Source organism: Pipistrellus kuhlii, unplaced genomic scaffold (assembly GCF_014108245.1).
Source record: "Pipistrellus kuhlii isolate mPipKuh1 unplaced genomic scaffold, mPipKuh1.p scaffold_m20_p_12, whole genome shotgun sequence".
Lineage (NCBI taxonomy): Eukaryota > Metazoa > Chordata > Mammalia > Chiroptera > Vespertilionidae > Pipistrellus > Pipistrellus kuhlii.
Genome location: NW_023425427.1, coordinates 35,126,434 through 35,143,911, shown reverse-complemented (window position 1 = coordinate 35,143,911; position 17,478 = coordinate 35,126,434). Strand labels below are relative to the sequence as shown.

Genomic DNA, 17,478 nt, shown 5'->3' with positions numbered 1-17,478 from the left:
TAGACAAGTATCTTTTGTAAACCAAATTAATCTCAATCTATATGAGTGTGAGTCTCCTGACGAAATCTTGCTCTTTGAAGGGAATCTGCTCTATAATGATCAGCAAGGGAAAAATAATTTCCAAATTTAACTGCGTCACAAGATTAGATTTTAAAATACTAGGCTTTTAAAATATGGTGCAAACCTATAATTGAACCTGTCCCACAGGATGTGGCTGCTGGCACCCTGGGACAATTTGTAGGGCTGGTATGTAGCAAGTTCTGAGTTCTGTGGAGGATTGCAAGTGGGTGAGGAGAAGGGGGAGAGGACCCTGAAGGCAGCTGCTGAGAGGACTGAGGGCAGGCCAGGCTGCAGCGGGGAAACCAATACGTGAACTATGGGAAACGTGATCAAAACTGACAGCCACATGTCGCTGAGAACACTGGCTGACATTTCAGTGAAAAACAAAACTTGCCTTTTTTTTTTTTTTAATTGTCACCTTCCCTCTCCCTCTCCCTCTCCTTCTCCCTCTCCCTTTTGTGCCCTGGATACAGTTTTACTTATAATATGTTTGAAAATGGTCATATGAATATTTGAGCTCTGGTGGATAGTTCTCTAGGCAGAGCCATGCCACAAAGCAATGCCACTTTGTGGATAATGGAATATCTCCACTCACGCGATTATACACTTTCCAAGGAAGGTATGTGAGAGAGTGTGTGTAACATCAAATACATTTTGATTTTTCCCAAAACTAGAAAAGATCGATTTAAGGGACCTGTGATCATGCTGGATACAATTAGTGGTAAAATGACGAGCTTCAGCATCCTCATTAGGATTTCTCCGGGAAAGGCGAAGTAGAACTTCTCCAGGTTAGAGAGCTTGCTGTACTCTCGAACCAAGACTCCTATGCCAATCCCTAAAAAAGAAAAAAAAAATTGTTGAGTTCTCTTGTATAAATTTTTATGGAAAAATACTCCCCCCAAATGCAAATTTTAATGACAAGTTTAGATAATCTCCCAGGAGTCTGTAAATTTTAAAAACCAAATCACATTTTAACGAATGGGAAGTACACATTATTTGGTAAACCTGTAAAAAATATTCTTCACATGAAAAATTGGTTTTAATTTATTTTCTTCTTCAATCATGTTTATTATAATGACAAAACATCACAAAATATTATAAGAAAATAATCATCTTAGTCAACCCAATATAACTTTTGTTTTTACACACCGACCTTATTCTTTGTCTGGCTTAGATAGCTTATGTATTTTTATAGTTTACATAACTGTTTTCATTTTCTCCTATTTTATCATAATTTTTATTAAAAAAAACTCTTCTGCTTATGCAACTTTTATAATTTTAATAGCAACATAAGATTCTGTTGGTTTGATATATATATATATATATATATTTTTTTAAATATATCTTATTGATTTTGTACAGAGAGGAAGGGAGAGAGATAGTTAGAAACATCGATGAGAGAAAGTCATCGATCAGCTGCCTCTTGCACACCTCCTACCGGGGGTATGCCCGCAACCAAGGTACATGCCCTTGACCGGAATCGAACCCGGGACCCTTCAGTCCCCAAGCTGACGTTCTATCCATTGAGCCAAACTGGTTTCGGTTGGTTTGATATATTTACCATATTGTTGAACAATTATGTTCTCTAGTGCCTTTCATTCTTTTAGATCTTTCTAGATGATGATGTGCTCAAGTGTGTGTGGTCAAGAGCTTTTTACAAGTTTCTAATCCTGGACATTTAGGCTTATTATGTGAATAGGGGGATGTTTAATATCAAGGCATGTTATACATTCTCTGAAAGCTTGCCTTATCTACATGAAATCCTTCTGTTGTGATGACTTGGATAACTAAAAATCACAACTTTTAAAGTCTTCTTTACCCTCTTCCAAATGGTTCCAATAAACTGCCCTTTGACACCACATTCTCCATAAACCCCATTCAGAATCTCCCCCCCCCCCCCCCCGCCCTTTTAAGACCAAGAAATAAAATGGGCTGGGATGACTAGTGCATCACCTTCTGAGGATGACAGGCTAATTGGAGGTAAAATGACGAAGGAGCAAGAAGATTCCAGGAGGATATAACTGGATATGCTAATTTACGAATGTGAAAACTTAGAGTTGTTTGGGCACAGTTAAGAACTCCAGGGCAATGAAAAGAGATGTGAATTATAATCAGGATTAGAGTTTTCATTTAAATTCAGGTATACATCCCATACCTAGTAGACCAAGTAGACATTTGTGTAGTAACCTTATTCTTAGCTTAATCTAAAAAAAAAAATGTTTTATTGATTTTTCACAGAAAGAAAGAGAGAGGGATAAAGAGTTAGAAACATCGATGAGAGAGAATCATCGATCAGCTGCCTCTTCCACACCCCCTACTGGGGATGTGCCCGCAACCAAGGTACATGCCCTTGCCCGGAATCGAACCCGGGACCTTTCAGTCTGCAGGCCAACGCTCGCTCTATCCACTGAGCCAAACTGGTTTAGGCATTCTTAGCTTATTTTATATTCCCACATATTTTACTTTTGCTTTTATCTCCTTATTTTGTGTATGCATTACTGATTTCTGATCAGCCACTTTAAATTATTTTGGGAACAAATATAGACATAAACATTTTTCCAAAATGTAGCTAAAACAAAAAAACAAACAAAAGAGAGACTTTATTATCAAACCCATTTGGTTGGTATTTCAAAACCTAGTGTTAGAGACTCCTGAGTAATTAAGGTACACCAAGGGTTCAAAATATTTTAAGTGAATTTAAAAAGCTTTTTGGGCTCACTCTCTACTTAATAAATTGCTTATATTCAGCTGGTCTATACGGAACACACCTACATTATGCTGTAAGGATACTCTGTAATGCTCAGTGTTTTAAAAACAGAAACTAACCAAAGAGACATTTTTTTCTCTCATACTGTTTAGGTTCCTTCAAGTAAATTTCTGGCTGGTATGTCAAAGAGAGCTCTGTATGTAAAAATAAAGGAGATGTGTCTGTGCTCAAAAACCAGTCACAAAAGCACTCTGTTGAGTAGCAAAGAACCCAAAGTGTTCTGACATTAGGGTTTACAGTGCTAACAATTAACTGTGCTTCTAATCATCTCCGCCCCAAATGAATGCAGGGCAGTGAGAAAGAAACGTGCCTGCTTTTCCAGCCTTTAGCTAGATATGGGTTTTCATGGCAGAGATAATAGAGTCACCACAAGGAGTCATTTGAAAGCAATCAAAGGTGACAAACACTATAAATAGGTTACTGTGCTTAGTAATGAAAGCTTTCTTTCAAGCTTGTGCTTGAGTTATTACAAATTGTATTCCAGTCGTCGTTGTCGTCGTCGTCCTCCTCCTCCTCCTCCTCCTCCTCCTCCTCCTCCTCCTCCTCCTCCTCCTCCTCCTTCTTCTTCTCTCTCTCTCTCTCTCTCTCTCTCTCTCTCTCTCTCTCTCTCTCTCTCTCTCTCTCTCTCTCTCTCTTTCTCTCTCTTTCTCGTTTACTGAAAAGAATATAAAAAACAACCGAGACCTGGAGAAGCAGTGGGGGCGACTCACCCTGAGCCACAAATGTCATCCCTGGGATCCTCAAGTCTAGGAAGTGGTTGGTGAATGACCAGGAGTTACACCTAGGAAATGGATGTGCTTTATTTTGGTCTCAAATCTGGAAAAAGATGTGAGATAAGAAAAATCACTGGAAGATTTTCCAGGTTCTAAGATAAGGTCAGGATTTTCACAGGGCACAATCTTTCCCTATCCTTTTCCAGAGACAGAACCTTGGACTGGATTAAGGAGCATGGAGAGGTCTCCCAATCTAAAGGATGCTGGGAATAAGTGTCTGTCTGAGGGTTCACAGGTCAGATCCACATGGTAGGGTCCCTCCCAGAGCTAGAGAAGAAGCTCAAGATTAGGCATTGCTCTCTGAAGGCCTTCAGCAGGGCCCGCAAGACCCAAAGGTAAAATTGGTACTTAGCCCCTGAAAATACCAGGAACTGACTTCCGGGCTGCCTTCCTCCACACAAGCAAGAAAATCCCAAGCAGGCACTGAGGCAGGCTGGGAAGAACACAGTGTTGGAAGGACAGGCTTGAATTTTGCTTCCACCACTTACAAGGTGTTAACCTTCCTCATTGTCAAGTGGTCAAATGAGAGGTAGGGGCAAAAGGGTTGGATTAGACGCCTTCAAAGGCCCCTCTTCATGCCTAAAATGCTGTGATCATCTCAGCCTGGGTATCCTCAACTTTAACATGGGATCATAGGGGCAGCTCATTAGCTCCAAGAGAGCTGGCCGTGCTTTCTTCAGTTTTTACACAAAATGTTATGTACTCTGGTAAAACAGGAAAGGGAGAAATTAGGGAGGAAAGCAATTAAGATCTTAGCTAGAGATTTTTTTCTTTAAGCTCATATTCAAAAATTTAAGCTTAAAAGAGAATATGCTATCTCTTCATGTCCATGTGGCCCCAAACAACTGTTAGTTCAAGAGCCTTATTTTGGAGATAATGTGTAACTCCCACCCCCTCATCCCTGATGACGTTTATAAAAAACGGTTTAAAAAAAAGTTAAAATAATTATTGTTCAAGAAATAATTCTGGCAATCAAAATAAAGAAAAAGTAATGATTTCATGAACCTATCCAGTCCTTTAACCACCCCATCACCCCAATTCCAGGCCCTACCTCCCCAGACTTCATTCTTTTTTTAAAAATATATTTTATTGATTTTGTACAGAGAAGAAGGGAGAGAGATAGAGAGTTAGAAACATAGATGAGAGAGAGTCATCAATCAGCTGCCTCTTGCACACCCCCTACTGGGGATATGCCCACAACCAAGGTACATGCCCTTGACCAGAATCGAACCCGGGACCTTTCAGTCCCCAAGCCGACGCTCTATCCATTGAGCCAAACCGGTTTCGGCCCAGACCTCATTCTTATATATATTTTTTTAATGAGTTATAACAATTTAATCCAGGGATAGTAGTTGATTTGCATTTGATTCATATTCATGGAAATAGCATTGTTTCCATTCTAGGATATTTGCAGTAAGGAGATTAAAACCTTCTGTGATTTTTAATCAAAGTCTTAGAATAGTGCTGTGATCCACAGATTGATTTTGGCTTGGCTAAACAAGAATTATTGGTAGAGGAAAAAAATATTTTTAACCATTACTTAAATAGTTACCTAGCCATGCCATTATTCTAAACATTATATTAAGCAAATACAATGTGGGTTTTTTGTGTGTGTTTTTTTCTCTCCCTAATGTTAATGCTGATAACCAGAAAATAAAAAGTACAGAATGAATAGAGTTATCAACAAATAACTACTTGTGTACCCTGAATGAAAGGGGGATTGGGGGAAAGGACGGTCTCTCTATCCTGTCCTCCAATGAAATATCTGTCCCTTTTCTCGTCTTTTTTCTTTAGAGCTGAGTAGTTTTACCAATGCAAGCTCTTACATGAACTCTGGCTCAAAAATAGATGTCTCTGAGTCAGTACAGCTTTGCTTTATTTTTTATTTTTTAACCCTCGATGTATTTACTGCACAAGCAATATTATCACAGCTGTACTGGAAATAAGAAGTGCAAAAATTCACCCATAACTTTATCAACATAAATATGTGAAAAGTGAAATTGTTTCCACGTTCCATATACTAATGCAGTTAATCATAATAGAATGGTTAACAGTTATTGAGTATCTGTATATATAAAAGCCTAAGCAACTGGACAACCAGTTGACCGATTGCTATGACGTGCACTGACCACCAGGGGGAAGACACTCAATGCAGGAGCTATCCCCTTGTGGTCAGTGTGCTCCCATAGCTGGAGCATCGCTCAGCTGACTGACACAGCGGGGCCGGAATGAGCCAGAGTGGCACGGCGCTCAGCTGGGACTCGGGCTCCTTCCCGGCTGCCTGAAGCTTTGTGCACTACTACATGCCTCAGGGTATGTTGGACTGCCGGCTTCGGCCCAGGCCTATGGGGATCGAGCCAAAACCAGCAGTCCAACATCCCTTGAGGGCCCCAGATTGCAAAAGGGCACAGGCCAAGCTGAGGGACCCCACTGGTGCATGAATCCATGTACTGGGCATCTAGTACTCTATATGCCAGAATCTGTGCTAAGTACTTCAAATAAATGTTTTCTTGTATACTGTTATTTTTTTTGTTTGTTTTACCAACAGCTTTTGTTTAATTAAAATATATGTATATGTAATTCTTTATTGTTTATAATATTACAGATGTCTCCTTTTTTTCCCCATTGACCTCTCCCAGGCCACTCCCACCCCCCAGCACATGCCCTCACCCCCCTACGTCTGTGTCCATTGGTTATGCTTATAGGCATGCATACAAATCCTTTGGTTGATCTCTTATCTCCCCACTCCCACCATCCCTGCCTTCCCTCTGAAGGTTGACGGTCTGTTCAATGCTTCTCTGTCTCTGAATCTATTTCTGTTCATTATGTTTGTTTATGTTGTTGATTATATTCCACAAATGAGTGAGATTATGTGATATTTATCTTTCTCCAACTGGCTTATTTCATTTAGCATAATGATCTCCATGTCCAACCATACTGTTGCAAATGGTAAGAATTCTTTATTTTTTTTTTTTACTGCAGCATAGTATTCCATTGTGTGGATGGACCATAGTGTTCTAACCCACTCATCTGCTGATAGGCACTTAGGCTGTTTCCAAATATTAGCTATTGTAAATTCTGCTACTGTGAACATAGGGGTGTATCCTTTCTGATTTGTGTTTCTGATTTCTTGGGAAATATTCCTAGAAGTGGAATCACTGAGTCAAATGGGAGTTCCATTTTTAATTTTTTGAGGAAACTCAATACTGTTTTCCACAGTGGCTGTACCAGCCTGCATTCCCACCAGCAATGCATGAGGGTTCCTTTTTCTCCATATCCTCGCCAGCACTGGTCATTTGTTGATTTGTTGATGATAGCCATTCTGACAGGTGTGAGATGGTACCTCATTGTTGTTTAGATTTGCTTCTCTTGGAAGATTAGTGACTTTGAACGTTTTCATATGTCTCTTGGCCTTCTGTATGTCCCCTTTTGAAAAATAATGTCTATTTAGGTCCTTAGCCCATTTTTAAAATTAAATTGTTTATCTTCCTTTTGTTAAGATGTATGAGTTCCCTATATATTTTGGAGATTAAACCCTTATCAGAGATAACATTGGCAAATATATTCTCCCATGCAATGGGCTTTCTTGTTGTTTTGTTGATGTTTCTTTTGCTGTGCAGAAGCCTTTTATTTTGATATAGTCCCATTTGTTTATTTTCTTCTTAGTTTCCATTGCCCTAGGAGCAGTATCGGTAAAGATATTGCTACGACATATGTCTGCTATTTTGTTGCCTGTGGACTCTTCTAACATTTTTATGGTTTCCCATCTTATATTTAAGTCCTTTATCCATATTGAGTTTATTTTTGTGTACAGTGTAAGTTGGTGATCTAGTTAATTTTTTTTGCATGTATCTGTCCAATTATTCCAACACCGTTATTGAAGAGACTGTCTTGACTCCATTGTATGCTCTTGCCTCCTTTGTCAAATATTAATTGAGTATAATGGCTTGGGTGATTTCTGAGCTCTCTGTTCTGTTCCATTGGTTTATATGTCTGTTTTTGTGGCAGTACAAGGCAGTTTTGAGAACAATGGCTTTATTATATAGCTTGATATCTGGTATTGTGATCCCTCCAACTTTGTTCTTCTTTCTCGGGATTGCTGCAGCTATTAAGGTTTTTATTCCATATGACTTTTTAGAGAGTTTGTTCTAGGTCTGTGAAATATGCCATTGGTATTTTAATGGGGATTGCATTGAATCTATACATTGCTTTGGGTAGTATGGACATTTTTATAATGTTGATTCTATCAATCCACGAACATGGTATATTCTTCAATTTCATTATGTCTTCCTTTTATCTTTTTTCAGTGTCCTATAATTTTCTGAGTACAGGTCTATTACCTCCTTAGTTAAGTTATTCCTAGGTATCTTAATTTTTTTGTTGCAATGGTAAATGGGATTGTTTATTTGGTTTCTTTTTTCCATGAGTTCATTATCCTATATAATAAAAGGCTAATATGCAAATTGACGGAACAGTGGAACATCCGAACTGGTTGCTATGATGTGCACTGACCTCCAGGGTGTGTGTGCAGAACATGGTGGGCATTGGCTGTGGTGGGATGGTGGAGCAGCTGAGCAGGGGCACCAGTTGCTGTCATCAGGGTGAGCCTCTAGTGGTTACTGAAAATTCTTTGCTGCTGGTTCCAGAGCCGCTGCTCACATCCACTGCTGGCTCTAATCGCTTGGCACTGTCAGCAGGTGCGAGTGGCTGCCAGCCCCTTAGGGCCTCTCCACCTGCCCCTGCTCCTGAGGGGAGCTTGGGGCCAGCAGTTGCCTCTCATATCTGCTGGGGGCACAGGGGATGGGCTGAGACCTGCCCCTGTTCCCAGTGCAGCCTTATGGCCCACAGATCCTTTCAAGGTGCATGAATTTGTGCATTGGGCCTCTAGTAAAGTATAAAGTACCGGTAAGAAGATTCTCTTCCTCTTCTTCCTTTTCTCCCTGCATGAGGTTGGGCGTTCCCTGTGGCTTCTGGGGGAACTGCCACAGAATGGAGTTGAAAGGTGACCAGTGTTGAAAGGTGACTAGAGAAGAAGAGTGACCTATTGTTTTTACTCTTCCCTGAGGGACAGAATGAGCCTGCTGGTTTCTCCATCTGAAAGAAGCATAGACAGGTGCTGAAGAATAACCTTTCACCCCAGGAAATAACAACTCCTTGGTCACCTTTTCTAAAATAGGAAGAAGGAACTACTCTGCCCTTAAATATGAATTTTAAATATGTTTGAATGATTTTCACTGTTTACAACAAAGATTATAAAAGTCCAAAGGGGTCAGGGCAGTAGTGAGACCCAGGCCTGAGAGGTCTGTGGTGGTCCTCACAGTTCCAGCCAAGCACCCTTACATTGAAATGAGGATCTAGGGTGGCCTCACTGTCTGCATTTTTAAAGGAGAAACTAAGAATCTGGGTCTTTGTGTGAAACTGCTCAATTTTTAAATGTTCAAAGCTTAAAAACAATTGTTAAAAACTCTTAAGGTCACAGCAACTACCTCTGTAAGCCAATTTCACCAGGAGGAAGAGAGAGAAAGAGAAGGCAAGAGGATGAGAATCCAAGATCCATGAAATGGGTCAGGGAAAGGTTTGGTAAGATGATGTTGGTGGTTTTTTTCAGAGCGTGGGTGAGACAGAGAATGAATCAGTTCATTAACTCATCTGTTTTCTAGAGAGAAGCGGAGGTCAGAGAAAGCCCTGTTGATTATCCCATGTCCCAACGGCAAGCCCCGTTTTATCTCACCTGTTTCCTCAAACTAAATCCACCAGACAGATGAATGGTTCCTCTGTCAGGAACCATTGGATGTGTATTGTATTCCATTGTCCAAATGTTCTGGCCCATCCAGGGTAAGTTTACACTGTGTCTTTGGAGGCACCACTGGGACGAAGGGCTCAGCCCTGAAGTCAGATTTGTCACCTGGCTCCCTCACTGACTTACAGGTTACCTTCTCTTTCCTTGCGGCAATTCACAAAGGAGGAACCAGGCTAGTTCTAGTACCAGTGGTTCTCTAAAAAGGATCTGGAACTGAAAGCCAATTTACAAGAACGTGGCTTAAATTCTGAAGGACATTTTGAAGTGCTTGAAGGGAAGGAACTTGCCTAACAACTTCAAGTACTCTTTTAGTTCAGAAAACACCTGATGGGGAGGAGGGAAGAGGACAGAAGTAATCAGAACCCAGTACTCCCTGCATGGACTGCCTGGCCTGCAGGGGAGGCAGGGGAGTCTGACAATTTTAGCAACCTGGTGGGAGATGTGGGAGAGGATGCTTGATGTGAACGAGGGTCCACTCTGGCTGGAAAGACAACTCTTTTGTCAAGAAGATCCTGAGACCCAGAGAAAGAATTATCAGACTGCAACACCTTAGGGGTAAAACAAGATGGGTTTCTGGAGGACCCCAGCCAGGCTGAGTAAGCTCTCCATCTCCCCACCACTGGCCATTCCCCCATGAATTGATGTGTTTCCCAAGGAAACCTCTTCTTGGGCTGCACACTCTCCCAGAATGATCCTATCTGCTCTTAGAGATTCCATTTCCACCTGTACCTCCTGCCTCATTCTGACTGCCAACTGCCTTCAGGGCTCCTCTGCCCATCTTTCTTTTCCCTAGAAGACCCCTGACTTTTCTTCCTGGGTTACCCTGGTGATTTTAAAATAAACCTACAAATCATTTGATACTTCTCCCATCAGGAGATGAAGTCTCTGTCCCCTTCCCTTAAATCTGGGTAGGCCTTTGGGACAGCCTTGACAAAGAGAAGGAACAAAAGTGAGGCTCGAAGGCTGGGTCGGGAAGGGCCATTTCTGATGGTTTGTCTTCCCGAGACACTCACTGTAAAAAGTCCAGCAACCCTCAAGCTGCTGTTGGAGAGACCATATGGGAAACGAGAGAGAGAGAGAGAGAGAGAGAGAGAGAGAGAGAGAGAGAGAGAGAGAGAGAGAGAGAGAGAGAGAGAGAGAGAGAGAGAGAGAGAGAGAGAGAGAGAGAGAGAGAGAGACCCCAGAGTTTGAGTCTTCCAGGTAACAGACAAGTAGTAGTAGGTCATGCAATGCACATGTAGCTGCTTCTAGCCCCAGCTGCCATCACCCTGTAATCACAAAAGAGAACCCAAGGGAGAAATGCCTAACTGAGCCAGTCAACTCTCAGAACCGAAAGGAATAATATGATCATTGTATGTTAAGCCACTAAAGTTTGGGAGTGATTAGTTACATAGAAATAGAGATCTGAAAGGGTCTCCTATCTCTCGAAATTGTGTTATAATTGCAAACCTTTATTGAGGGCTGCAGAGTATGTATCAGGTATTGGTCTAAGCATAATTAACCGTGATCTTCAACAACTCTGTGAGGTAACTTCATTTTTCAGGTGCAAAACTGAAGCACAAGGAAGTGAAGTAACTTGCCTGAGGGGCCCCACAGGAAATAAGTGACACAACTGAGATAAATAAGCCATTTGGGTGTACACATTCTAGATGACGCTGAGTCACATTCCAGCCTACAGTATTGAGCAGTGACCAATTCCACTGATTCTACTGGGTAAACAACTCTCAACTCTCTCTCTCTCTCCCTTCCATCCTCAATGACACTTGCCATGGTTCAGGTCCACCTCATTTCTTACCAAAACTGTTTCAATAACTTCCTAAAGCTCTTCCTATTTCTAGTTTTGTCTCTACCAATTCACCCTCCATATCAAAACCAGTGCGATCTTCCCAAGATGTACATCGGGTTAAATCACTACTTAATGCCCTTTCAATGGTTCCCCATCACGAGTGGTATCCAAGCTCCTTGGTCCAACCCGGCTCTGCACCAACTGTATCACTTGTGCTAAGATCCAGTTCTCGGGACCTTTGCACATTGCTCCCTCTACTTTTCCACTTGACCTGATCACCACTTCAGCAACTTAAAAAACGCAGCTGCAAGGTGTTTGGAAAGCCTTCCCAACTTCCTCAATGATCCATGTGACATGTGTGTCCCTGGGCCAGATAACCAGGCAGGCCTTAGCTGGCCCTGCAGATGTGGAATTAAGAAGTCCCCTTACTTTCCATACCCAACAGTGCCCAAAGCAATCAGAGCAGATGTGGCTGGGGAAGGGCACATAATAGGAATAAAACCAGAGTTTTTTCATGATTCTTCACCTTACTAACTATAGAGATGAGGTTTTCTTACAGACCATGGGAAACTGGGGATGTGTTGCAAGGAGAAGCACAGGGCTGTAAAAAGACAGGATGCCTTGGAGCCCAGATGGGTCCATTACTCAGAAAAGAAAATACATTTTGAGAGCAAAGGACAGGACACACTTTGACTTGGTTGCTGTGCCTGGACCTTGATCCTCTCTGGGTATTTGCCTCAGGAATGCTGACCATTCTCTGGTCCCAGGAATGGGCTGAGCTGGTTTTTAACGTCAGAGAAAATTAACTACCTTGTTATTGGACTTCAAGATCCTGGAAGGAAACACATGAACCACAGACCCTGCAGCCCTTATCCGGTCCCTCTTCCCTCTTGCATGTAGCCCTTCTTCCTTATCCCTATATAATCACCAGCTAGTAGGAGATGTTAGAGCAGAATTTTCAGGATGACCTGCTGCTCTCTCCATACTGCTCCATTATTGGAATAAATGCTCATATATGATTCAACCTTGCCTCTGCTTAATTTGGCTTAAGTAGTGAAGCCCCATACCCATTTTGTGTCCATGTCTCTGCCTCCAGCTCCTCTCCCCCCCCCCACACCACCCTGTCTTAAGCTCTTGAGGCATAAGCATTGTATACGCACTTCTGTACCCACCCATTGCCCCAGGCATTGAGCCTGACACTCCATGCATATTTGATTAATACCTACTGCACTGAACTGAACCAGGAATATACTGTAATTGCTATTTAAGGCATATGCCCAGGAAGCCACTGCAATTTTTATATTTTCTCTTTTGTAATCATCAAACATAATTACAAAAGGCAGGAGAATATATAGGATGACATTAGCAGAGCAAAAAAACTGAGTCAGAGGACAATGGGTATAAACTCTGTTATATTGCCCCAAGGCCTTCATACCCAAACATACCCTATTCTCCACTAGTCCTGACTCTTGAAATTGTCCTCCTTGGACAATGGCTATGGTGATGCACCCATGAGAAGTTGGGTGCCTGGTTCCTAGGCCTTGGGACTTCTCCCAGCCTTCTGGGGACCCCCTCCAAAGAGCCCCTTGGATTCAAATGAGGATGAGGCTGGTTGTAGGACCAGCCCACAGGAACCCGTCTCTCCAGCAAGCATACAACTGGCTTACAGGTCCAGCTTGTGAGTGAACCTGTCAATCTAGGAGCAACCAGACTCTCTTACCTTCCAGAAGGAGGTGTGTTTGGGTTATCTCCTGAGATAATATCTATGACTTGACCTGTGGATTCTAAAACAAACAAACAAAAAACCCTTTCTTTTTTTAAACCTCCGGTCTATTCTATTGTACTCCCCGCCCCCCACCCACCCACACACACACACACCTTTTAGAAATGGTTTATATCTGATAATCTCATGGGTGATTCATGCATTCCTGTGAAAGACCTTTTATCTACTTTGTGGTTACAATCTACTCTCTCCCAGTCTGGAGATCTCAGCAAATATTTGGCCTCCAAGGCACTGAAGGAATGACAAGTCCTCTCACCCCAACTTATACAATTTGGAAAGACTCTGGATTCCTATGCTCGAAGGACACACCTCTTCCTGAGGCTTAACACCAATTGTCTGGGAATAATACCTCTTTGTAATAACCAGTTTCACAACTCCCATAAATACCTTCTTGGTTCATTATACAATCATAGAAAGCCTTCTCCCCAGGTGTAGATGAAATCTGACCATCTCCCCCACAGTGAGTTTTAGTCAGGAACAATTTGAAGGCAGAGAAAGAGATGGACCTCTGGGAAAAACAAGCCAGTCATCCTGGACTTACTAGACCTGTCAACAAGGCTGGAACTCCCCATTTGATGAACCCTGCATCCAGAATGCTAAGTCTAAGTAACTGGGACTCAGCCTGCTCTTCACCTTTGCTTCAAACACTTGTGTCTCCCTGAACTCTATTCTCCATGATTCCTAACCACCAGTCCTGCCGGCCAGCTGTATACCCTTCCCTCCTGATCCCAACCCCCAATTTCTGTGGAGCTGTACCTCTCACTTCTCCTTCCCCACTCCAAGGACCGCAGGAAAGTTTACTTCTGTTTCCAAGTAGTTAAGACATATTTGAAGAATTCTATGATATTTCTCCTTTTTAAAAATTTTTTTTAGTGACTTCAGAGAGGAAGGAAGAGGGGGGGAGAGAGAAACATCAGCGATGAGAGAGAATCATTGATCAGCTACCTCCTGCAAAACCCCACACTGAGGATTGAGCCCGCAACCCAGGAACATGCTCCTGACCGGAATTGAACCTGGAACCCTTCAGTCCACAGGCCGATGTTTCATCCACTGAGGCAAACCAGCCAGGGCTATGAATTTTCTTAAAATGAAAGTGGTCTGTAATGTTGAAAGGCTGGGTCTGCAATCTCTGTCTGTAATAGCTCAGATGCTTCTCATAATCCTCACTGGGAGAATAAAGGCTAAACCAGGCCAGCTTGTTTGTGAAAGGAAAGAACACTTACATGGATAACGTTAAAGAGGCCATATAGCCATTGAAAAGGGCCCAGCTGCCTATTGGTGCAGGATGAGAGCTGGACCCCAGCAAACCCACAAAGATGGCCTCGTCTTCTAGGGTCTTCAAACATGGGGAGTACAGTCTTTTCACAGCAACACTGAGGGTTTTTATTCTTGGAATCTCAAAATGTTTTATGTTTATGGGGATCTTTAATCTCCTTTCTCAGTATTTCCCTCACAGACAACAGATGTTCCCTGAGGCATTGGGTGGAGATAAAATCTGTCTGTAGGAAGAAAGAGAAAATCCAAGCAAAAAGTCACAGGTGCACACCCCTCCCACTGCACTGGCCAGCCCCTTTTCGCAGAGCACAGAGCACAGAGGAGTACTGAGCGGGATTTACAGATCCTGCAAGAGCTCAGAGATGAGCACCACTTCAGGGAACTCCAGGGTTCTAGGTCTAAGAGTCAGTGAGTCCAGACTCCTATGGTTACTCATTGGAAGTTGAAAAAGCAACCAAACCTTACTCTCCATCATTTTCACTGAAACAATAGTTTATAAACTTTTAGTTTTTAGATTTTTTTCCCTTTCAAAATAAACAAGCTAGCTAAAGATTAGTAGAAAATACTAATATTCGGTGCAGGTGGCAAACCAGTTCCAGGGGTGATCTGGGTATGTTTCTCAGGGTCTGTGGGTTCTGGATCTCAAGCTCCATTACTCAGGGGACCTCAGACTCTCCTCCATTAGTGAAAACTTAAGTCGTTCTCTAGATGTAAAAAAGAAATAAATGAAGGGGACGCAGAGATGGAGCAAACCTATGATGTCTCCTGGTTGACAATTAACTTCTGCTGATAAAAAAAAAAGTAAAATCCCATTTTCAGACTCTTAATGACCAAGTTTAGTGCTTATCCAAGCAGAACAAGCAGCGCAGACAGGCTGATTACTTGTCACAAAAATAATCTCCAGACAGGGAGAAAGATGGGCAGAAAATGGACAAGGATGTGAGAGGATGCATGAAGGGAGAAAAACAAGTTCGCTAAAGGAAACTGGAATTGCTCACAAAGACATAAAGTACAGAGCAGGGAACACAGTCAATAATATTGTAATAACTATGCTGTACAGTGTCAGATAAGGACTAGATTTATTGGGGTGATCACTTCATAAGTTATATAAATGTCTAACCACTATATTGTACACCTGAAACTAGTATAATATTGTATGTTAACTGTAACTCCCCCCCCCCCTTTTTAGATATATTTTTATTGATTTCAGAGAGGAAGGGAGAGGGAGAGAGGGATAGAAACATCAATGATGAGAGAGAATCATTGAACGGCTCCTGCAAGCCCCTACTGGGGATCAAGACCGAAACCTGGGCATGTGCACTGATCAGAAATCAAACTGTGACTTTCTGGTTCCTAGGTCAATGCTCAACTACTGAGCCACACAGGCCAGGTGGTGTCAACCATAATTGAAAAAACAAAAAAGAGAGAGGTTGCTAAAGACTACATTCGAAAAGACTGTACCATCCACAGCTGATTCAGCTCCAGCCATGGTCCAACTTCGGGAAACCAGATGGATCTTCCATTCTTTCTAGTCCAGAGAGCTCTCTGAAGATTAGACTGTTCTGGCACTGGTCTGGGCACCCTCAGGTCTTCCTCAGGTAGAGAGATGCCCTCCAGTCTGGGAGTTTCAGGGCCAGGCTAAGCTCATAATAAAATGGCTTCAAAAATGTTCAAGGCTTGCTCTTCTGGGATCCCCAAACTAGTAAAGTATATTTAGGATATTTCAGCTTGGGCAAGAATTCCCCCGAGTCTTCACTCAAAAAACTGATACAAATAGGTAGGTAAGTAGGGGATCAGTGGGATAGGTTTGTCAAGGATTTGCCTCTTATTCAATGAAGGTTTTGTAATCAATCAAAAATACTTGAAGCACCTCCTCTAAGTAGGTGCAATGCTATGAGTGTGCACTTTTTTTTTTTTAATTCTCAGGAAACTGAGTTAAGAAAGAGAAGTCATAATAGTAGTAGTAGTAGTAGTAGTAGTAATAGTAGTTCCACACAATACTGAAATTGGACTCAAGATAGGATAAAGACCTCCTTACTCATATGCTTATCTTTACTTGGGTTTGTACTCTCCCCAATTCTCAGGCCTAGGAATCCAGGCACAGCTGCTCAAGGCCATTCCTGGCATCCTTCAGGACCCTTTCTCAATCCCATCTCTTGCTGAAGGACCGTGGTACATTGTAGCTTTCTTATAGCACTTACCACATGTGGGATCATGTTATTTTTTAATTTTTATCTATCAGGCTCGTGTTATTAATATTTGTGCACATACTGAATCTGACAGACCAAGACAAAACACAGACCTCAACTCTGCATCTCTTACCAGGAACATCAATACTTTTTTGATTTAAATCGAGTTTCTAATTAAATGCTAAATGAGTAGATTTTCACAGTAATGCACAATACTTTTCATCTTACCTGCACATTCCCTTTGATTAACAGAGGTTGTCTGGAGTATAGTTTTGGGGATTCTGAGGCCGTCACAAAGCTCCGAGGCAAAGAGGGCTGTAATCAATTAGTGATGTCTGCCTCGAGCAGGACTGGGAGTGGTGGTGCAAATGCAGTGTAACTTGGGGATGTAAATTAAGTGTTATTGGAGTACAGCAAAGAGAGATTATCTCTGACTGTGGTAGTCAGAAAAGTCTATATGATGAAAGTAAAAATTAGACCCATCTTCAAGGATGGGTGGGACCGCAGTGGGTGAAACACAAGCAAAAATACTAGGGTAGGAAAGTACAACACATCAGGGTAAAGCAAGGATGAGGCAAGTTCAAATGGAAGGTTTACAAAGAATAGTGAAAGGACTAAATGCTGTGAATGCTCCAAGTTAAGGGACAGAATAAAGAATAGGCAAGAGACAAAGAGAAGGAATGGAGAAAGAGGGATGATAACAGGTTTTATTTAGTTACTAGGAGCCCAATGCACGAATTCGTGCACCTTGAAAGGAACTGTGGGCCATGAGGCTATGGTGGGCACAGGGGTAGGTCTCACAGCCTATCCTCCACGTCCCTGCATGGCCCATCCCTCCCACCACAGCCCCCAGTCCCCTGTCTGCCTGCAGCCCCACTCCTACTGCTGCCAGGAGCTGGCAGCTGGTGCGAGCACCCGGTGGGACCGTGGCGTGTGGAAGCAAAGAATTTTCAGTAACCACCAGAGGCTTGCCCCAATGACAGTGACCAGCACCTCGCCCTGGCCTGGCATCCCTGCTCACCTGCTCCACCCTCTCACTGTAGCC

General features: G+C 42.4%; 1 protein-coding gene across 10 annotated transcripts in view; it reads right to left on the bottom strand.

The window, feature by feature from the left end:
- SLC1A1 (solute carrier family 1 member 1) overlaps positions 1 to 17,478 on the bottom strand; it is a 66,475-nt gene that overhangs the window by 39,356 nt on the left and 9,641 nt on the right. For all 10 annotated transcript variants that reach the window (XM_036433947.2, XM_036433948.2, XM_036433944.2 and 7 more), the window contains exon 2: positions 755 to 895. In XM_036433947.2, coding sequence (XP_036289840.1) covers positions 755 to 895 — 141 coding nt within the window. The remainder of the gene's footprint in view (positions 1 to 754; positions 896 to 17,478) is intronic.